General features: G+C 36.2%; 1 protein-coding gene across 9 annotated transcripts in view; it reads left to right on the forward strand.

The window, feature by feature from the left end:
• LOC306866346 (protein NDRG4-like) overlaps window positions 1-23,937 on the forward strand; it is a 32,754-nt gene that overhangs the window by 2,572 nt on the left and 6,245 nt on the right. For 4 of the 9 annotated variants that reach the window (XM_079411489.1, XM_079411487.1, XM_079411488.1 and 1 more), the window contains 10 exons: window positions 6,254-6,344; window positions 9,565-9,603; window positions 15,719-15,824; window positions 18,504-18,624; window positions 18,900-18,962; window positions 19,083-19,143; window positions 19,237-19,380; window positions 19,644-19,747; window positions 19,873-19,929; window positions 22,994-23,045. In XM_079411489.1, coding sequence (XP_079267615.1) covers window positions 6,267-6,344; window positions 9,565-9,603; window positions 15,719-15,824; window positions 18,504-18,624; window positions 18,900-18,962; window positions 19,083-19,143; window positions 19,237-19,380; window positions 19,644-19,747; window positions 19,873-19,929; window positions 22,994-23,045 — 825 coding nt within the window. In that variant the 5' untranslated portion in view covers window positions 6,254-6,266. Of the gene's footprint in view, window positions 1-6,253; window positions 6,345-7,253; window positions 7,389-9,564; window positions 9,604-12,620; window positions 12,798-15,718; window positions 15,825-18,503; window positions 18,625-18,899; window positions 18,963-19,082; window positions 19,144-19,236; window positions 19,381-19,643; window positions 19,748-19,872; window positions 19,930-22,993; window positions 23,046-23,937 lie in introns of those variants that run through there. The other 5 variants (XM_079411484.1, XM_079411485.1, XM_079411486.1 and 2 more) reach the window with 3 other exon arrangements.

The raw sequence follows: 23,937 nt of genomic DNA on the forward strand, positions 1-23,937 counted from the left end.
ATATTTATCATTATGGACCCATTAATATTTCAAGGAAACCACACCTAACATCCCAGGATTGGTTTCCTACTTATCCATACAGTAGAAACCTGTTTTAAGGAAAGGTTTGGCCAGGTTACTGTACTTTTGGCTAAGGTAAAATTGTGTTATTGAGGACCACATACCAACTCACCTTCTGTCAGCCTGGCTTACAGCACTAGGCAGCTCCTGACAAGAGGCAGTGTGAGGGATTGGAAACATGGATGATTCTCATGGTACAACACTATCACAGCATATTTGAAAGCCAGATAGCCATGATTGGTCCTTCAGATGTCACCCAGAATCCCACTGGAGGTGTGAAGTGAGCTCTCTAAGGGGTTGAGATTACAACAAGTTTATGTGAGTTCCACAGCTGCTTTTTATCTCAATTTGAATATAATACATATTCTGTTATTGTCTACTGCAGTGTTTCTCATCTCCAGTACTTGGAACTCACCTACCAGAATGTTTTGGATGTCTCCACATCTAACACACTAAGAATCTGATGAGCTGAATCAAGTGTTTACTAACGAGGCAGGCTAAAACATAGGTGCCGGTGGGTCCTCGGGATTGGAGTTGAGAAACGCAGGTCTAATGGACTATGGTGTGCATTAAGCTACATCCACACGAAGCCAGAGCTTTCCCTATCCGATCTTTTATTCCCCTCGTCTCAAGAAATATCTGCGTACACACGAAACTGACATAAAACGGTGTAGTATAAATGCCAGACCAGTATGTGGCGCTGTAATTCTACCATAGCGATAAAGCGGAGAAGAAGACTTGGACTATGCGCATAAACCTTGCGCACAGTCAGGCTTGTGGAGTAACGGAATACATGTAACGGCGTTATGTAATCAGGATACAAAAATCTAGCAACTGTAATCCATTACAGTTACATAAAACAATACTTATTTTAATACTTATTTTAACTATTAAAATAACTCAAATTAAATACAACTAAAACTTAATAAAACACCTATTCAGACATTAACTAAAATTAAAATAGATAACAAATACAAATCACGACAGTATAGTTTATCAGTAATCCTAAGAAATAACACTACCAAACACCATGCTAAAAACAACAACTTACTTACACATAGTAAGAAATGGTTATAAAAACAGAAAACAGAAGTGAAACAAGTTGTAGGAAAGAGGAAAAATCAAAAGCGATACTTTCACACGACAACTGCTGCGGTAAACTAAGATTTTTTTATACCCATCTAACAAAATACTAATTGAACTTAGCTGGACACACTTTCCTTATTTTTTCATAACAAATGGCCAAGCAAGCCCAGACACTTACAAGATACGCGAGACAGAACGAGACCAAACGCCAATATATATATATATATATATATATATATATTAGAGGCTATTTTTTTTATATTTCTGTCTCATTGAAATAAATAACTCAGGTTAATCAGGTTAACCTAGTGAAAGGATGAAATAGTAAATGTTAACTATGAAATGTTAACTGAAATATAGTAAAACTATAATATAATTATTATTTAGTCATTTAGCAGACGCTTTTATCCAAAGCGACTTACAAATGAGGACAACAGAAGCAATCAAGTGTAATAATTTTTAATAGTTTCAAATTGTTTTTACTATAGTTTTAATTTTAAAATCATAGTTAAATAAAAGTACTTGATTTTCTGACTTTATTTACATATGTAACTTGAAGTAATCCAAAAGTAATCAGAATATGTTACTTTTATATTGTGGTACTTGGATTACATTACTGAATACTTTTTTTAATGAAGTAATATGTAACTGAAACGGAATACATTTTAAAAGTAACCCTCCCAACCCTGCGCACGGTATACAACGCACATTTAATGTTAGTTAATAAAAAGACAATTGTTCAGCATTTGTTCATGTTTTTGTTGCTGTTACATGATGTAGCGGTGTCTGTCTAGGGTTAAGACGTGGGGTGAGGACATCATCGTTTCACAAAATACGGATTGGCTGTACACACGAAAACGCAGATTTATCTACTCTGGGACCCGGTTTCAAAAAATAGCGGCTTCACTCTCCTAAAATGACGGATCAGTCTCGACGAAATGCCGATACGATTCAAAATTTTTGTGTATATAGCTAAACGTGTCTCCGTGTGGACGGGGCCTTAGTGTATAGGCACTTTTGCACCAGAGAAACCTTTCTATAGTTCCTAGAACTATTGGTGGAAGTTCCTGCTTTTTGGTGTGTTGGCATCACAGGAACTAGGAATGTATTTAGTTCTAGGGGAAATATAGCTCCTACTTTAGAGTAGGGTCTAAAACAGTCCTATAGGAACTATAAGTGACGCAGTGTTTGTTGATTTGCCAAATGCATACGAAACTCTGGCTACCCAATATTTTTAATAAAAGCCATGTAAACATATTTACTCCTCGAACATGGAAAACAGTGATAATGGCATCAACCTGTTGTCTGCAGCGTTGTGTTCTTTTCTCAGCCTCGATAATATCACTGCAAGTTGTCATAGGAGATTTTCATGCTCTTTTAATCGTGTGAAATATACACATTAGAAGAACATGAAGATCATTCATTCTATAAAAACACAGAGAACTCAGTAATGAAGCCAGTTTTTAATAAGCATAGAAGGAAGATAGAAGGATTTGTCTTGACGTTTGACTTTTTCCAGGCAGCAACAATTGCTTTGTAAAAACTAAACTAACAGCTCAGGTCTTCCACTGATTTCTCCCATACTTCCACAATGACATTACTTTTTATTTCCTGGTATATATGATTCTGCCAGCATGTGGGTGGTACTTAGCACTCTCTACACCTTGCTTATACAGCCATGTTCTTTCTATTTACCTCGATTATATTAGCATCCAAATGGCTAATTAAAACTTCAATCACTTGTATAACCTTATAGAGATGTCAAGGAGACTGTACAGCTCAGCTTCTTAACATTTTGTCCTTCGCCTGTTTTGTGTTCAGAGATTAATTAAACTTGAATTGAATTGATTTTAGAATTCCATCTGCCATTTTCTTTTTTTTTTTTTGCATACAGCATAAACACACATTGTCCTAACCCAGTTTCCTAGTATTGATTGGGATTCTGTATAGTAGGTCAGACCCTTGCCTTTGAGCAGATCTATTGATTTGGTGTCTGTCAGAATACTCTTCCAATGGTCTTTCCAGTGTCATATTCTCTTATGCACACTTTTTTGTTGTTGTTGTTACTGAACAGGGTCAAAAAAGCTCTGGCTGATGTCGTCTGCTCAATACATGAACTCTATCTGGATTCAACATGTCTGAGAGTTAACACATTATCTTGGTGACTCCTAACTATGTTTTTATAGTACTGTAGTTAGGACTAGCAGTGATGCTGTCGAAAGGATGAAGAAGGAAAGATAAAGGTTGTCTAACTCCCTGAAGATTGCAGGGGCGTCTACTGGCATTACTAGAGGTTACCATGGCAACACTGACGGGGTACAGAACCCACAAAAATAAATCTCTGCAAACAAGAAGGGTTACAGGTTGATATTTGACATGAATGTATTTGTTCTTTATGCTGTAATTTTATATGATATTAATATTGTTGATCATGAATTAGCTAAACATAAAGTGTTATATTTAACACTTTTAAATATCATGGATTTAAATTATTTATCTTTACCCACACACTCCAAAAACCAGTCAGTGTTTAGTCAATAATTAGTTATTGGTACATGCTAAGGTTGTTATTACTATTGCTCATTCTTGGGTTTAGAGATTTGAAAAAACCCACAGTCCTCAGTATTAATCTTTGGAATGTAACTCCCGCTATAAATTGTGCAGATTGTGGGAAGGTGTAGTATTACTTTTATAAGCTACTAGATTGTCTAGTGACCAGAATAGCATAGAGACTTAGGCTAGGCTCTGTTGACTTGGTCAACAACCACATGCAACAAGCTAGAAAACACCCAGAACACCTTAGAAACCACACAGTAATTATGGTTGCGTGGAGGCACTGGCAGGCACCACTCACGTTCTGTTTAGAAAGAGTAAAAATATTACTCTGTTATATAGATCGTGACAGAGAGGAAAGGGTGGGAGAAAGAGAGGCCAATTGAGATTATTGTGGTCATGTCTAGACCTCATTATAATCACCTCATGGGAGGTGTTATGCAACCAAAATAATAATTCCCTGCAGGGCTCTGAATCATTCTATCCGTTCACATCCGAGGGTTTGATTTACACTGCCCATGATTCCAGATTCATGCAGCTCTTGGCACTGACGGCAAATAAGAGTGGAATGACTTTTCGGTTGACTTTCTGAATTAAACCCAGTTATTGTGCGACTCTTCCAAGAGAATGATGTATCAAAATGTTATGTTATCTCTTGAGTAAAAGTGACAACAATCTGCTCTAATATTTGATGAGGTTGTTTTTCCTTTTTCATTTCTCATTCATATTCTTGTTTACTCATTTTCACAGCATTTGGATGGCAGGAGCGTTAGATGTTCAGAAATGCTACTAAAACATGCTAACGACTGTTAGCTTGAATAATATTTAATCAATATTTACATTGAAGTTGTAAATAACAACATGCTTCATAATCTTTATCTATATATGCATGAGTTTGTAGAACTATTAGAGTTAACAGTAGGATGTGGAGGAGGTTGTTAGCTTAGCATCATGTTATCGAAATATCAGTTGACAATGACATTGACTGACCTTCAGTTGCACAGCTGGAGTTTAATAAGAACCTAACAGAAAAGTGCATTGTCTCATCCATCAACAGATACTTTCAGACAACCTGAGAGCTAATGTCCCAATTTGGAAATGTGTTCCTGGAGACTGACAAGTCTGCCTTTTTGTCTCATCGTGAACCTAACCACCAACCAACATTCAAGCCATGTCCACAATGCCGCCTCATTTTAAGTCCACAAAACCCCATAACCACATGAAGTTTTACATTATTTGGAGCCAGATAAGCACTCCTGCTGAAAAATGCAGTTGAAACCAATTTCTGATAGTAGCTGGTTTTACACGGGGTGTGTCTCAATCCACTCCCTAGTTCAGTATGTGCACACCAAAAGTGAACTGAATTATTTGCACTGGTAGATTACATCCTCAATCCAGTCTTCCACAAAAAATTTCTATGATGCTTTATTGTGCAAGCCAATCAGCGAAGAGCTTATTGACAGTTGTATCAATAATGAATTGCCTTATGCAATGATTTTATTTGCACGACTGACACGAAAAACATCCCGCAAGTAATCTAGTGCGATAATGTGATGCAAATATTTGCTTCGCTTTTGGTGTGCACACACCATAAGACATTCCAGTGTACTTAAACATTCACTCATTGAAAGCTTAAGCTGCTCAGTATATGAAATTTTCTTCAGTCCTTCAAGTCATCAGAACAGTGATGTTGCTGATATGTTTATTGCATGATGTCATAATCATGTTGCATGTAATTGAGTCATTAGTATCATAATGTTTATTGGATCAAGGTCCTTGCTAGTGCCCAAAATCATGTTTATGATATACGGATTCTTTCCATAGAAAACTGGGGAGTGGAAAGAGACAACCATAGCTGTTCCAAGCAAACTGGTTTAGCTGTTTAGTTGTCTTGCCACCCGATGGGGCTGGGATCAACCTAGTCCCCACCAGCTTAGCTACTGTATGTTCCAAAACACCGCTTGACCAGCTTTACCACCTTAAAGACCCCAGGGAAATTGTTTAACAAATGCAGGTGTTACATATTTCGTATTGAAACAGGAAGTTTGGGCAGGGCATACTGAAGAGGTTATGTCTCATCCATAAATGTATGCACTTGTTAATTGGTTGCAGGTGATATAAGGGGGAGGGACATTTGGATTCTAGAGAACATCTAAATGGACAAAAATCTGTAGTGCAGGATGAGTCATCAACAATTGTGGTCTGTTGTTTTTCGGAAAGAGAAATTCTGTCCATTTTAAATGCACATATCTGATTAAAGTTAACTTAGTCAACTTTTATTGTACTCAGTAATATAGATGATCTCAAAGCTAACAGACAAAAGTAAAAGCCACAAAACTACAATTTTGATATCATGGGGAACTATAATTTTGATATCATTGGGTCTTTTAGTTGGTATGGTCTGATTTTTTTTCCCAGCTGGGACTGTATACAAGCTTTGAGTGGTGTAGGTATTATTTCAATATTGGAGCACCAGGCGGATTTGATTAAACTTTGGTTTGCTGTCGAATAGCTTTGTTAATCTCAGGTGTGTGTGTTGCCATGGTGATTGCAGGTTGCTCTCCAGGATGGCTGGCATGAAGGATCAGCAGTTCACTGAAGAGAAACCGCTACTGCCAGAATCCAGGGGACAGGAAACAGAGATGGTGAGTGTGTGTGTGTGTGTGTGTGTGTGTGTGTGTGTGCATGACTAAATATAGTAGACCAGTTATAAATGGCCCCCTGTTTTTAGGCAAGAGAACAAAAAAATTGTATGTGTGTGTGTGTGCATGATAAAGGATTTATCTATGCTCACCAAATACCACATTTCATCTTAATCCACACATCTGTGTTAAGCTAATATGAAATGAAAAGCATGATATGTCTTTAATGCCAGTAAAAATAAATGGCTGTAAAATATCAGTAAAAAATTTGGGACACTGGACGACAAGGGGTGTACTACTTTCTTGCTTTTCTCTAGAAGTGCTCTGATAGTCAACTAAAATCCATTGATTAATTATGCAACCTACTGTAATCCCTATCCCTTATCTGATTAAATCAGTGTATACTGTAGACAATCAATCAAATGCACTGGGTTTTAAACAAGTGTTAAAATTGTGATTTTCCAGGCCAGGAATGTTTATAAACGCATAACAATAAAGTTATATATGTCCACACTAGTTGATAAGGTGTCATGAACTAAAAATAAAATATTTGTATTTTTACAGCATTAAAAAAATCTAGATTTTTTTTTTTTCATTCATGTACAGCTCTAGAACATTTAGTCATTTTGTGAAACTGCAGTGTAATCTCTTTAAAAAGATGATAAAAATTCACATTAACTAATTGCAAATGATTGGAAGTCATGGCAATTCATTCATCGAATCTTGTTGTGTGGATATTGTGTCTGCTGCTAATTTTCTCCACATATCACACAGTACCATTCATGCATATCATCATTTTATTTCTTCAGCTTCTCACCTCTGCCACCAAAGTATTGTCCTCGGGTCCTACAGAGGGCAATGTCTGCTGTAGTTTGCTGTAACTAGTGTTTGTGTCTGTGTGTAACGTGGCAGGCTAAAGGACAGTGTGTGCACGCGCTGCCCTGTGCTACGCCCTCCCCCCCCACGGCTCGCCCCCCAAAACGCTGGCATGCCATCGCCCAACACAGGCTCGGCCTGACGCGCCGTCGGACCAGCGGGTACTTCCCGGTAGGCTGATTACCGCACAGAGCACGTCCATGTTTCCAACTAAAAAAATACTAATTTCTCTCAAGTTCTTTGTTACTTTAGATGCAGCTCTGTTAGAAAATATATTTTCTCTCTCCCCAAGTCTTTAACAAAAAACCCATTCACAGTTTCACATGCTGTCTGATTTGGGGAAAATTACAGATTTTAAATTGTGATCAACATAAAGTGTTCTTTTTGACACAATGTTTATATTTAAACACAAAGTAGCATTAGCACAATTGTAAGCAATTATCAATGGATTACTTGTGTAATTTTATTATGACTTTTTTTATTTTGTATTGTATTATTATTATTTGCTTAAGATAATTACTTTGCACACGATAATAGTATATGAAATCAAATAACAACAAATCTTTAGTTTGTCTTTTGCTTCTAATCATTGAAAATCAAATCAGTTTAGTTTGTAATCTGGACTTCAGAACACCACATGAAATCTGATTTTTAAAGATTCATTAAAGGGATAGTTCACCCAAAAATGAAAATTCTGTCATTAATTTTATTGCAACATGACTGTAAGGCCATATGTAAACTTTGAAATGCCAATAGTTGTGCATGAATTCAATCACGTATGGTGACATATGGCATTCACTATAAAGTGAATAAGTGAACAAGAACGAGTGAGTAATTTTTGACAAAACGTATGCTTAAATGTGTTAATAGTATAGTAATGGCTCCTGATATGTTGTCATGATAACAAGATACCATGATGGACATGTGCACAGGCAAAATTAAGTTATCTGTTCTCTCCACAAAGACTTTTGTCTAGCATTGTGCTTACACCTGATATGGCAACCTATGTAGATATGCTGGATTCTGACTATGGATGCAAAAATGCATTGCTTAAGATTGGATTTGAAACACAAATTAGCTTTATGCACCATGTGAACATAGCTTTATATACTACAATGTCATAAGATTCAGTTCCTCAAGAAGAAAAAAAGCACACTGTTGTTTACCCGTAAGGCTGCCCCCTTTTGCACTTCTGAGGTACTGCATTAGATTTTCAATCCTGAAAAGGAGTGACACCTGCTGGTCCGACATTAAAACTGCTTTTGCTTCTCTGCTGCCAACAGCTCAAACTGCATGCACTAACCTCTTTCTTTAGGTTTGTGTGTTTCTTCCTGCTTCTGCCATCACATAATAAGTGATACTTGCTTTTCCAAAACGGATGCTTTGTTTTTATCTTACGTAGATCACGTTTCCTTGCCTTTTCAGAAGAAGGAGATGAATTTTTATGTTACTCCTATGGTGACTATATTGTGATACAAGAAGATGTTGTCCTGTTCTCAAGCTGTTCTCTTCTTTTACTGCTGTGTTTTGTACTCATTTCACCTTTTTTTCCATAGTACATTGTGTTCTTAACAGTGTCTTTACTCATTAATACTGGCGTTGGACCAGCTTAGGCCATCAGAATGCTTACCATTATACTTAAATGTATAATGGAGTTAAACAGGCCTCATTTCAGCACTGAAGCAAGCTCAGCTTGCACGTTTTATCTTTTCACAAATAGCTGCTGATCTGAAGCCAGCTAAGCCACCCACATACTAACCAATCATGCCTAGTGAAACAACAACCAGGGGTGTAAAGTACTTGAGTAATTATACTTTATTATTGTACGTGACATTATTTTAGGGTATGTGTACTTCACTCAGTGTAAAATAAATAGCTGCAGCTTTTCTTATTTACATTTTTAAAGAACAAAGTACTTTAATACTCCTTAAAAAAGTATATCAATGGTCATCATGATGTAAATCTAGATTCCACTTTACAATTTTCTCTTGAAAATCCAGTCAATTTAAAATTTAATTTCAAAATTTGCTTCTAAATTGAAAAAATACATTTGAGAAACATTTTGCTTTCACTGTAAATGTTTTTGGCTGGATACTTTGACATTTGAGTAAAATGTTGACAGCTGTACTTTAACTGAAGTATAATTTGTCGATACGTTTTACACCCAATAAAAACACTCAGAGTTCTAGAAACAACAGCTCAAGTAAATGTTTCCATCACAGAAACTCTTTCCTCGCTGGCGGGACCTTGCAGAGTGTTGCTCCAGTCTCTGCTTAATTTATTCTGATAGCATTTTTGACCAAATGTGCTTTGGCTTTGATGAACCTGACCTTCTGTGTTCCTGCAGGAAAACTGTGAGGCCTTCGTGGCAGTAGGAGATTGGAAGGTACAGTGACTCTTCCTTGTGCAATTTTGAAGTTGACTTATTTAAACGGACAGCCGTTGAAGGTCTTTAATCCATGTCAAATTTAAAATGGCGTGGTTGACATAGCCTCATTATTCCTTTATGCCATTTGATGATTAAAGACTTATTGTTTCTCTTGGTTAGAGAGAGGAATGTGCTAACAATTACAGTTAACGAGAGAGTGTGAGAGAGAATTAAAAACATAGAGGCATTGCTATGACCTCCTGAGTTTCAATCAAAATCCCATTCAGAGCACTAACACCAACCTGTAGTACCAGCCTGTTTGTTAGAACTTGTAGTTTAACTGTCAACATGACATCCAACCTATTTAAATGTATAATATACTGTACGTTTCTTAATGTGCACCAATATAATATAAGATAATACATAAGTACATAATATATTCAGTTTCTTTCAGCTTTTAATGTGCTCTAAGAGTTAGACTCAGTTGCAGAGATCAAATTGCAGTTGAAGTCAAACTAAAGTTGAGGTATAAGTACTTTATCACCTCAGTTTTGTCGCTGTCTCACGGTTTGCATCATCTCTTCACACCTCTGACAGAAATAGGACTAAATCACAGAGAGAAGAATTTGAATAAAAAGTGAGAAATCCAGACAGCGGAGGGGGCTGGAGAGGATAGGATTTGTAAGTCGCACGCTCATCAAGTGAGAGGTTTTAATTGTGATGGAGAACAGATAATTAAATAAGTGTTTGCTAGCACATACGGTTACCTAATGCCAAGGTAAAAAAAGAAATGCAACATCAAATAAATCAGATTTGGGATTACAGTCAATACAGCATTCCAGACAGCCGCACTAAAAAGATAATATATATTTTTTCAATGTTAAAAGTTTTTACACTGTTAAAGGGATAGTTCACCCAAAAATGAAAATTCTGTCATTGATTTCTCACCCTCAAGTCGTTCCAAACCCATAAGACCTTTGTTCATCTTCGGAACACAAATTAAGATATTTTTGGATGAAATCTGAGAGCTTGAGAAGAATTGTTGAATTAAGTCATTATTTTTGTTTTCTTTACGCACAAAAATTATTCTCGTAGCTTCATAAAATTGTTGAACCACTGATGTCTCATGACAATTTAAAGGTGTCCTTACTACCTTTCTGGGCCTGGGAACATTTCAGTTACATTGCTGTCTATGCAGGGTCAGAACGCTCTTGGATTTTATCAAAAATATCTTAATTTGTGTTCCGAATATGAACAAAGGTCTTATGGGTTTGGAACGAGTTGAGGGTGAGTAATTAATGACAGAATTTTATTTTTTTGTGTGAACTATCCCTTTAATATAGATGATACTTAAAGTTAATAAGGCAAAAGTCACTAACACGACTAACAGAAATGCATTTTTTCCCAAATGTAAATTTTGGTTCCAAAACACATTTTAAAAACAATAATATATAATAATATTGTAGAACCAGAATTCAACCTCAAAATAATATATATATATATATATATATATATATATATATATATATATATTTTTTTTTTTTTTTTTTTGTGATGCATTTACTCAACCTACAGTGCATTCAAGGTACATTCTATCAGTTTTGTACTGTTTATTCATATTGGGATTGGCAGTAACCATTTCATAATAGCAATAAGGCAGTCAAGGCTGAAAAAAGGTCTTGTAGAATAATTAAAAATCATGTTTTAAAATGATAATTCATAATAGCAATAAGGCAGTCAAGGCTGAAAAAAGGTCTTGTAGAATAATTAAAAATCATGTTTTAAAATGATAATTCATAATAGCAATAAGGCAGTCAAGGCTGAAAAAAGGTCTTGTAGAATAATTAAAAATCATGTTTTAAAATGATAATTCATAATAGCAATAAGGCAGTCAAGGCTGAAAAAAGGTCTTGTAGAATAATTAAAAATCATGTTTTAAAATGATAATTCATAATAGCAATAAGGCAGTCAAGGCTGAAAAAAGGTCTTGTAGAATAATTAAAAATCATGTTTTAAAATGATAATTCATAATAGCAATAAGGGAGTCAAGGCTGAAAAAAGGTCTTGTAGAATAATTAAAAATCATGTTTTAAAATGATAATTCATAATAGCAATAAGGCAGTCAAGGCTGAAAAAAGGTCTTGTAGATTAATTAAAAATCATGTTTTAAAATGATAATTTTTACATTTAAATTCTTTGCAAACTAAAAAAATGCCTGTTATATTACATTAATCACTAAACCTTTTAGCATTTATGTGCATATGTGTATGGTGCGATGTGGTAGGTGGAGTCCATCCTTTTATGACAATGACAATGCAACTGTATTTACACCCATGCATGAGATAGAGGTAGTGCATTCAAGCGAGACCGCAAAAGTCAAGCCAGCCACAAAGGGATCCATGTCCACAGAGAAAAACTCAAAAAATGCATTTGAGTCAGCATGGTCCTCTTAGACAGAAAATGCAGATTGAATAATTTGAGGTAGTTTACTACAGAATACAGCACATGTAAATACATACTTGTCTCAAAAATGGGCCATGTACCTCGTGTGTTTATATCTCAGTGCTCTATCATGTGATCATGTCGGACCGCACATACACTGTCACATACACAACTCGTGCTACAGCCATGCCATGAAATCTTTACTGACCTTTGACCTGGCCCATTGCGGTGTGTGTTGTGTGTTTGTCTAATAATAATTTTTGGATGATAAATTAGCATATGCAGAAGCATTTAAACATGCAGTAAATCATAAACAATGACACATTTTTGAAAAACTCCTTCCATTCATAGAAAACCAAGTACTATATCGCTGATAAATTGCAATAGAATTATAGAATATCTATATTAAAGGCCATTATGGGCATGCGGAAGATGAAGATCGCAAATATGGGACAAATGCAGACACAACACAACAGATTTAGAGTGACACAAATCCCAGCCAATGACAGGCAGCCATTTTTGCAGTCAGCCAATGAGAGGACAGGGGTGGGGTATGAAATTGTGTCAGGGGAGGGGAAGCAGCACAACAAAACACCCCTGACCAGAACGAGGAGAGACAAAGAGACGCCGTAGCAACCGCAGCATCTCTCTGGTTACCTGCATCCGAGACCAATTTCCCGGAGAGGACCTTGTCTTCTTCCTGCTCAAATATACACCTTTAAGCAAGTGTACACAATCTGCAAGCAGCCATGCCGGAGTGCTGGGATGGGGTGAGTGGGATATCTGTGATTACAGGAATGTAAATATAGAGACAATGCTTTTGTAATAATAATTTGTACGCTACATAATCATTCTTGATTGTTTGGCTGGTTAAATAAATTGCTACTGATTTGCATTGTGGTCAGAAATGACTAGACTGAACTGGTAATTGTGAAACAATTCCATTGCACATTTACTGTATATGTTCCTGATGGCTAATTATTGTTATCGTTCTATGATAATATCAAATTATTTTTATTTGTAACAGCTAATTATTATACTAAAACATCAAAAATAAATCAGCATCCTCTGTAAATGTAAAAAAAAAGTCATAATATTTAATAAAAAAATGAATAGAAAAAAAAAATAATAATAATTAGTAAAAATAGTAATATTTTTCTACAGAATTAACTAACTTGACCTACTGATCTGGTAATTGTGGAATAATTACATTACACATTTTCTTGATGGGTAATTATTGCTTTCATTTGATGATAATCTATGATTATTAATCTATTATTATTTTAATTTACAATGGCTAATTATTGTAAAACATCATAGACAATGCAGCATATTCTTAAGCAAAAAAACAACAACTTCATAACATTTAATAAAAATAATTAAAAAATAATTATAATAAAATTATCAGTAAAACAATTAAATATATGTCTGCCAAAAAAGAGCGAGAGAGAAAAAGATATAGAGCAATAAATGTTTCATCTTTTTAAAAAAGTGTTTATAATTCTGTGTTGTGCAGAAATGTCCAGTCATGTGTGAGGTGGCCATTTGCACTGACACACTAACACACTGACACACTGTTTGCGCATGCGGTGCTGATGATAAATCTTATGTCTGCAGTCTAATAATAAAAATCCTCATACAAGGTCAGTTGTGTGACCTTGAGAATGAAAAATGAGCAGCGACGAGAGATTTTCTTGAGAGATGATGAACAGCTTTACTATTTTCTGCCCCATATTTGAATAATATTGTCGAATCTAGGTCAAATTTCCTGTTTATCCTGTTAGTGTTTGTGGCATATTATCGCCCTAGAAAACATGCTCAACATTTTGCGGCACAGTGACAGCTGTCACAAGATTTTATCTCCATCTAAACACAGAGGGACACAAACAGCTGTCCTAAACTCACACACAAACACACAAAGACCGTTGCATCCGCTCTGACCTTCCACAGTTTTTTCAGCATCAAAAACACCAAGTGACAGGGGCTTAAATCCCACGGGAGATTTATTTCCCATCTCTCTGTGGCTCTGCGTTAGGCCCAGAAGTGGGCTGCCTGCGAGGTGTCTGCTAGGATTTATGCATAACACTGGAAAGACAGAAATACTGAAATAATCCTCAGGACAAGAAAACCAACAAGCACGCATACATTCATTGCTCCTACGCATTAAATAAATGTTGGTCTGTTCAGATTAAAATGCCTTTGGAACTGGCAATTAAAAGTGTGTTACATGACCGTGTGCAGTGAATCTGGGATCAGATATTAATTAGTCTTGTTTTTAACTCATGTCGCTCGATTAAATAGATTTTTTTCTTTACCCATTGAATAATTTTAAGTCAAAATCTGCTGAGGAGTAATTAAATGTAACAAATCAAGTAAAAATTTATAATCTTTTATTGGAAAGTTAAACATCATTTTATCAAACTTTGATAATTGCCTTAAAGGGATAGTTCACCCAAAAATGAAAATTACCCATGATTTACTCATCCTTAAACCATCCTAGGTGTATATGTATTTCAGAAGAATACAATCGGAGTTATATCTCTTCCAAGCTTTATAATGGCAGTGAATGGGTGTTGAGATTTTTAAGTCCAATAAAGTCCATCCATCCATCATAAAAAGTGCTCCACATAGTTCTGGAAGTTTAATAAAGGCCTTCGTTTGTGTAAGAAAAATATACATATTTAAAACTTTATAAACGTAGGACATTAGCTCCGGTGAGAATATGCTAGTCTCGCGAGAACCAAGTCTTTATGCTACACCTACGTCCTACGTCATCTGCTGGAATGCCACTCTCTCGTGAACACGCGTACATCAGTTAGCAGAAGCTAGAGATTACGATTTATAAAGTTTTAAATGTGGATATTTTTCAAACACAAACGCGATACTTCGCTTCAGAAGTCCTTTATGTACCTCCCGGAGTCACGTGGAGCACTTTTTATGATGGATGGATGCACTTTATTGGCCTTTAAAATCTCAACGCCCATGTATTGCCATTATAAAGTATAAAAATATAAAAGAGCCAGGCCATTTTTTTTTTTAAACTCTGATTGTATTCGTGTGAAAGAAGAAAGTCATATACACCTAGGATAGCTTGAGGGTGAGTAAATCATGGGCTAATTTTCATTTTTGGATTAACTATCCTTTTAATATTTTAAACAACTGAGAAGATAAAAATCTGTCAATTTCAGCACGTGAAGAACAAATTTATTCTCATGTGCGTGCCGTGTTGTATTAGGTACGTGACAGCCTCTGATAGACAGCATGTTGAAGCCGCTCAGGCTGCCATTTTCTCCTTCTCTGAAAGCAATGATGTAGTCAAAACATTCGGTCGTGTGGGTTTTCCAGGTAATGCGTGTACTCCTTGGACCTCTGCTTCTCGTAAATACTACTGTGTATTGCGCATGTTTTTTGACAGACAAAATGTTACATTCAGCTGTTGCAAATTTGTTTACTTTTGCAAGTCTTTTTACTTCTTTAAAAAGTAAAAAATGCAGATACTGTTGTAAATAATAGAAAACAAAAACACTTTTTAAACTAATTTCCATTATTACTCCTTGCAGATTTTGACTCAACTACTGTTTTAGATATATGTACTCTTAAGAGATCCATTTCAGGTCATTGGTTATTAGGACAAGACCGGCTTAGACCTTCTGAGACTCTTTGCTGAAACAGTTTTTTGTTGTTGTTGTAGGAACATGACATTGAAACCCCTTATGGGATGTTGCATGTGGTGATCCGCGGGGCTCCCAAGGGCAACAAGCCAGCTATCCTGACCTACCATGATGTTGGGCTCAACCGTAAGTAAACAGAGTTTGTGTGTGTGTGTGTGTGTGTGTGTGTGTGTGTGTGTGTGTTTGCTTACCAAGGTAAACTACACCCACATTGCTCTCCAATACCCAAGCGACACGCACTGCACGATTTCCATCTAGGTAGACCATCTGTCTCCAAGCAATGACCTAGAGTTCATTTCCCCATCTTCACAACCAACAAGAGATGGTTGTGTGTTAGTGTGTGTACTTTTGCATGTGTGTGTGTTCAGAGAGCAGCCCTCTGGATGTGATGTGTGTGGGCTGTGATCAAAGATGTAATTTGGATGCCAGCTGACTGCAGTTTATCAGTTCTGTTAACAGATTGCATGCAGTGTGAAATGAAGCTGGTCTCAGGTGTCAGGTGATCTCAGCGACACATATGTGATGGTGCAAAAACTCAAGCACAGTTTTTTCTTTCTTTCTCTCTTTTTCTTTTTGTAGTATACAGTATACAGTACAAAAAAAAATAAATTATTATCAAAAATGGCAAACACAATTATGGCTTGGATATTCGCAGTACATTTAGCTTCATCTTATTTATTTTTGTATATTTTATAATTATATTTTTGTGTATAATAGTGCATATTGTGTATTTTTGTATTTATTTATTTATATTATATAGGATTATAATACATTATTTACAAACATGACTCTCTTCGAGATTAGTAGAACAGACTAGCTTGAACTTGAGCTTCATCTTATAGTTATATATCGTTTTTAGATTTTATAGTTATATTTACATTAATATAGAAAATATATTATTTATATAAGATAAATAATGCAATTATTTAAAATAACCTGTGCATTTTTGTTATATATATAATATATATATATATATATATATATATATATATACATTTACTGAGGCTATATTATTTACAAATATGGCTAATCTTGGAGGTTAGTAGCTTGAACTTGAGCTTCAGCTTACATATTTATTTTTTATTACATTATATAAATGACATATTACATAAATTATACACACACACACACACACACACACACACACACACACACACACACACACAAATAAAATGTATATAATATATAATGTATTTATTAAATATGATGTATGTATATTATATCAATTTATAATACATTGGGAAGTTATATATGATCATATATCAATTTATGATGTATACAAATTTGTATATGTAAATAAATATATAGAGGTTAAATATAAGCACTTTATAATATAAATAATCATAAAAATATTAATTATAATAAATCAGCTATATATAAATACACTGTTTATATGAATATCATACAATTCGTAGATATAAGAATGAACATTTTCATCATAATATTTAATCCTTTGTTTCTAGTAGCTATTTTTCACAGACAGAGTTATATTAAAGATAAATTAATGACTAATCAAGCATTAAGTTTGTACTCATTGTGAATTACTGGAATTTATTCTATGGCTTGGTAAGGAACATTAGATCTATTTATGGGTCAGCAGAACAAAGGCGACCGAGTTACTATTGACCTTGATATTAAATTCCGCATTCTGTGAATGTGACGGAATTAAATGACTCGTAACCTTGGCCGAGAGCTCTTCTCCTCACTCACAGCATGGCTTTCCTGTCCTCTACTGCTCCTCTTTCCTCCTAATCTCCTTCTCTCCTCCTCCCTCTATCTATCTATCCATTCCATATTATCTAGCCCCGAAGTGTGTTATTGTCTGCTGGTTCTTATTCCTATGCAGTACACACTCATGAGAGAGAAATATGTAGGTCACAAAAACATACCCATCATGCAGTGATGGGAAGGGGAGCGGGGAAGGTCAGCACTGCGGCATAGAGTAGCTCTGCATTAGTATGCATGGCCATCCTCCATCACAAAACATGACTCGGTGAGCGAGAGAGAGAGAGCAAGCGAGTGACACGAAAGGAGACACTGGCCTATATAAAAAATGCAAAGTGAGCAATACAGCTGGAGGCAACGGGGAAAAAATTGGGTCACTTACTACAGCTTAGAGAAGCTTGGATATGATTCATGCCTCAATGCAGCACCTTTAAATCGGCAAGTTTTTTTTTTTGGTTCAAGACCATGAGAACGGTCATTTTTTATTTTATTATATTATATTTTTAGATTCTGCAGCACACAAGTTATATGGGCGACTTCCAAAATTTCAACTTCATGGAATAGGAAACAGCATATGGGTTTGGAACGACATAAGGACGAGTCTGTGTTTTGGGTGATGCTTTCCTTTAAATAGTTTGAAGGCCTGCCAAAATACCATTTGATGATGAATAGGGAGATGGCATGAATTAAAATGGGTTGTTAGTGCCGCTTGAGCAGTTAGCTAGAACACGGATGTTGTTTTGTTTCTTTATTTCATGATCTAAGTAGGCCAATGATTCTGGCATGAGAGATGAGCGGACAGAGAACACAATTTACAGAACTGCCCCAAATTTGAAGTGTTTTTTTTATAATCAGGAATGTTATATAATGTATGATGTTATGAAAGGAGATCCAACAGAATCTGGGATAACAATGTATTATGTATGGTTGTTGGAGAAGTACCATGAACCAAACATGTATGTTACATGCATGCTACCACGAACACTGTATAAAACATGGTAATCATTCAGTACCATCTGATATCATTTTACCAAGGTAACAACTCGATACGTTTTTGTCTCGCTCTCTTTCTCTGAGCAGACAAGCTGTGCTTCAACACCTTCTTCCACAATGAAGACATGCAGGAGATCACTAAGCATTTTGTGGTGTGCCACGTAGATGCCCCAGGACAGCACATTGGTGCCTCCCAGATGCCACAAGGGTATGATGAACACACACATGAACTGAAACACAAGATGGCGCCAGTTGCTTTTGGATGAAACAAAAAGAGCGCGAGTCTGATGAAAGTAGCACTGGTTTAGGTTAGGGATGAGTGGACTGATGCAAAGATGTAAACATTTCTGTAGTGTACTACAAGATGGCGAATATCTAAGCGTTGAATGCTCAGATTGACCAATCAGAATCAAGTATTCCAGAGAGCCATGTAAAAACCCGAGATATAATTTACAATATTTTTTTTAATCATGTTTTTCCTAGGTATCAGTATCCCACCATGGATCAGCTAGCTGGGATGCTTCCTAGTGTGGTGCAACACTTCGGGTGAGTGTGGTTGGATTATACTCGAAATTATGGGCTGTGATGATAATGTAATCTAATGATTTATTATTATTATTAATTATAATAATAATCTAATGATAATCCATTCCTTTAAATTCCTAGCTTCAAGAGCATTGTTGGAATTGGAGTGGGGGCTGGTGCCTACATCCTCGCCAAATTTGCAGTTAGTAAATCTCAGCCTTTTATTGAATGATGGTCAAGTTTTATTTTAATTTTTTTACATTCAGTGCAATTAATTTGTGCTCTCTACTTGTAGCTGATTTTCCCTGATCTTGTGGAGGGTCTGGTTCTACTCAACATTGACCCCAATGGGAAGGGATGGATCGACTGGGCTGCCACAAAATTGTCAGGACTCACCAGTACTTTACCAGACACTGTCCTGGCCCACCTCTTCAGCCAGGTACAATATTAATTGACATTGCTTATGTTTGACTGCAGATACAGTATACAGTCACCTTTAAAATACATTTCAAGGTTTAAAATAGATTTAAATGTATGCATTAATTTCAAGGCATTTAATGTAAAACGAAAAAGATATTTAGCTACTTTTTTATTTCTAAAATAATAATAAATGCATATCAAAGATATAATTTTCAAAATGTTAAATTGAAATTGAATTCTCAAGCTAAATATTTAGCTAATATAGCATTCATTGTATTACAGGAAGAGCTTATGAGCAACACAGAAGTGGTCCAGACTTACCGTCAACAGATCAACAACACCATCAACCAATTCAACCTACAGCTCTTCTGGAACATGTACAACAGGTAACCGCCCACTACTACTTTATTAATATATATTAAGTTATGCATAATGTATGAGTAGAATAAAAATGCATAGTCTGTAAAAAAAAAAAAAAAACAATATAAAATTAACTTTTTTTTTCCCACAGCCGCAGGGATTTGGAAATGAACCGCAGTGGCTCTGTGCTAAATGCTAAGACCCTGAGGTGAGAACTAAATTAATTAGAATCTGATTAGTCTCATTTACATTCAGCGCCTTGCGAAATTATTCATACCCCTTAATTTTTTTTCATGTTTTATGTTGCTGCCTTATGTTAAACTGCTTTAAATTACTTTTTTTCCACATCAATCTACACTCCATACACTATATTGGTAAAAAAGGTTTTTAACATTTTTGCAAATTTATTAAAAATAAAAAACTTAAATGATTCCATTGCGTAAGTATTCATACCATTATCTTGGACAGTTGGAATTTAGCTCAGGGACATTCATATGTATGTGTAGGTGTTACTAGACTTTGAGTGAAGGTAACCTGTGGCAAATTCAATTTAATGGGTATGATTTGGAAAGGCACACACGTCTTAATAAAAGATCCAACAGCTGATAATGCATATCAGAGCAAAAACCAAGCCCTGGGGTCAAAAGAACTGTCTGTAGAGCTCAGAAACAGGTTTGCGTCAAGCCACACATCTGGGGAAGAGTTCAGAAAAAGGTTTTAAACAATCAGGATTCTTCCTAGAGCTGACCTCCTGGCCAAACGGAGCAATTGATGGAGAAGAGCTTTGGTTAGTGTGGTGATGAAGAACCTGATGGTCACTCTAGTTGATCTCCATGATCATATGTGGAGATAGGAGAAATCTACAGAAGGACAAACATCACTGCAACACTCCACCGATCTGGACTTTATGGCGGTGTGGCCAAACTAAATCCTCTCCTCAGTGAAGACATATGAAAACACACTTGGAATTTACAAAAACACACCTAAAGGACCCTCAGACTGTGAGGAACAAGATTCTCTGGTCTGATGAACCTCAATTCTAAGCATCATGTTTGAAGGGAACCAGCTCTGCTAATCACTTGCAGAGTACCATCCCAAAAGTAAAGTGTGCTGGTAGCAGCCTCATGCTATGGGGCTGTTTTTCAGTGACAGGGACTGAGGGACTCATCAGAATAGAAGAAAAGCTCGATGCACCAAAATATAGAGATAGCCTTAATGAAAACCCAGTCCAGAGCATTCAGATCCTCAGACTGGGCAGAAGGTTTACCTTCCAACAGGACAATGACCCTAAGCAAACAGCAAGAGTGGCTTATACACAATGCTGTGAATGTCTTTGAGTAGCCAGAGCCTGGGCTTGAACCCAATCAAATATTTCTGGAGGAAGGGATCACGTGACGCTTTCATGAGCCAAGACGCACATTAGCTGAGCTCCGTGTATATAACCCGTCTTTTACTTTTGTTCGTCTTCTTTTCTTACATTTGGGGTAGTTTTTTCGTTTGCCGGTTATCTGAAGATGTCACATAGTCGGAAACTCGCTTATCTTTCACCATCATCCTCGCCAAGTAAGAAGAAAACTAAATCAGCCGCCGCAGCAGGCCAAGACCGACATTGAAGACAATATGGCGGTCACTCTAAAGCGATTTGAGGACATTTTGAAGGCTGAATTAGCAGCAATGCGTACTGTATTCGCCTCTCACATGACTACAATACAGAATATATGCTCTAAAGTTGACTTTTTAATCGGGGAACAGAGAGAGCAGAAAAAAGTGATTGGCGAACACACTGGCCGTCTGGATGCCCTCAAGCAGCAGGTGGCTGATTTACAAGACCGCAGCAGACGCAGTAATATCCGCCTGCTGGGACTGCCTGAAGGGGCCGAGAAGGATGAACCGATCGGCTTTCTGAAACGGTCACTGCCGATTTGGATCCCATCACTTGCTGGCAGAGATATCGAGATTGAGCACACGCATCGAGTTTACTCCAGAGCTTCAACAGATCTCTCCAACCTGCGAGTGTTTCTCTTCAAACTGTTACACTACAGCGACAGGAATTTGATCCTTAATGAAGCAAGACGCAGCGGTCCTGTGAAAGCGGGTGACGGTGCGATGTTGAGCTTTTCCCCATTCGCTCCTCATTCTCCCGGGATGGACGTGGCATAAGGGTTTGATAATACTGAGTGACTCGACTTCTGATTTACTGATCTAGATCTTCATGTGATAATCGTCTACTGGCAGTTATTCATGTAAGATAGGAAACTTGGTATCACTAATGTACAGTTTTCAATGTACATGATGCAGTTATTTATGTTTGTTTCCTTGTTATAGCGAGTATACATGCTCTCTTTTTTTTTCTTTAACCCCACTTTATTACTCGTGTGAATTTGAAGTTATTCTGTTCTCTTATAATAGGGCTAAAGGCGGTGTCCTAAAGAATGGTACTGGCTGTCACTGATTAAGACAGGGGAGGGTGGCAGCCTGGGGTTTTCACCCCAGTCTGTAAAGTTTTATGGGGTGGGTTTTCTTTATGTTATGTTATGATAAGTTTTTAAAGGCAGACTTGAGTTAATTCATTTGCAGTGGTATAACTTTTTCTCATTTGTTCAATTCACTTATTTGATAGTAATGACTGAAATTAATATACTAGGTTATAATGTCAATGGTTTAAATGACCCCCATAAACGTTCAAGTTTTTTAGAACTATTGCGGCGAAAGAGGGTTGACATTGCTTTTACTATCTTATTTCTTCTCTTTGATGTGTCATTTTTATATTCATGTTATTTTTATTTATATATATTTTTGTGTGTATTTGAGTTTGCCTTTAAATAAAAAAAAAGAAACAATTGTTCACAAAAAACAAAATTCTGGAGAAACCTGAAAATGTGCGTCTGCCCCCATCCTAAAAAAAAAAGCTTGAGAGGTGAAATGGTGAGGAGACAAATGGCAGATAATTGCCAAATGTTGATGAGAAAATCTTGTCGCATCAAACAAAAAAGACATGAGGCTGTAAAGGTACTTTAGCTAAATATTTAGTTAAGGGTATGAATACTTATGCAATGTACTTCTTTGATTTTTTATTTTTATTAAATTTACAAAGTTGTGACAATTCTGTTTTTGCTTTGTCAATATGGTGTATGGAGTGTAGATTGATGTGGGGCAAAAAAGTAATTTAAAGCAGTTTAACATAAGGCAGTAACATAACAAAATGTGAAAAAAATGAAGGGGCACTGTATGCCAGTGTGACAAGACTGAATTCTGAAATCTCTTTCTTGCAGGTGCCTGGTCATGCTGGTCGTTGGTGACAATGCTCCAGCTGAGGAAGGCGTGGTGAGACTTTATGCCACTTTTGTGCCTGATATTTCAAACTTTTCTCTCCTTTCTGTCTTTACATAAACTTGTCTTTCTATATAGTATTCCCCGAACTTGTATGTATTTGTCACTCAGAGACAAATCAATCCACTCTGCTTTCTTCCTCCCTCTTTCTCCGGTTGTCTCATGGGAGCAGATGGCACTGGCCCCAAGGTTGATTTCCCAGGCTTTGCCAGCTTGTGTGCGCTGGATATTTTTAACTCCATACCACAGTCCTTTAATCTAACATATGAAAGCTGGGTCAGTGCCCCATCACATCTAATCAGACACGCAGGGTGAGAGATGAGGAAAAAGAGGGACATGATGAAGGAGGGGAAGAGATGATAAGAGTGAGAGGTAAACGAAAAGAGGATGAGAGAAGAGACGGATTTGAGTAATTTAGGGCAAGTGGAGGAAGATGAAAAGGTTGGAACAGAAGAAACAACAGAAGGATGAGGAAGAGATTAGGACGAAAATAATAAATAAATAAAGCAAAATCATGCTAAATGAAGCGATTTAGAGCAGAAAGAGAGATCAGAAAAGCAAATACGCCACTAGTGAAACCCAATAATTCTTGATTATTACAATATATTCCCAATTTTACAATAATATTAAGAACAGTAACATTACTTGAATGATTTTCCTTCAATCTCTGGTCTAAATCATCCATACATTAAACTATGCTTATATGTATATGTGTATGTACGTACATACATGCATACATACACACACACACACACACACATATATACACACACACACACACACATTAATATATATTTAAAACATTTACATATAAGAAAATAATTTAGATTTTTAACTTTTAGATTTAGCATTTAAATAAAATATTTAATACTTAAAAATAAAAACA

Source organism: Barbus barbus (genome assembly GCF_936440315.1).
Source record: "Barbus barbus genome assembly, chromosome: 48".
Taxonomy (NCBI): Eukaryota; Metazoa; Chordata; class Actinopteri; order Cypriniformes; family Cyprinidae; genus Barbus; species Barbus barbus.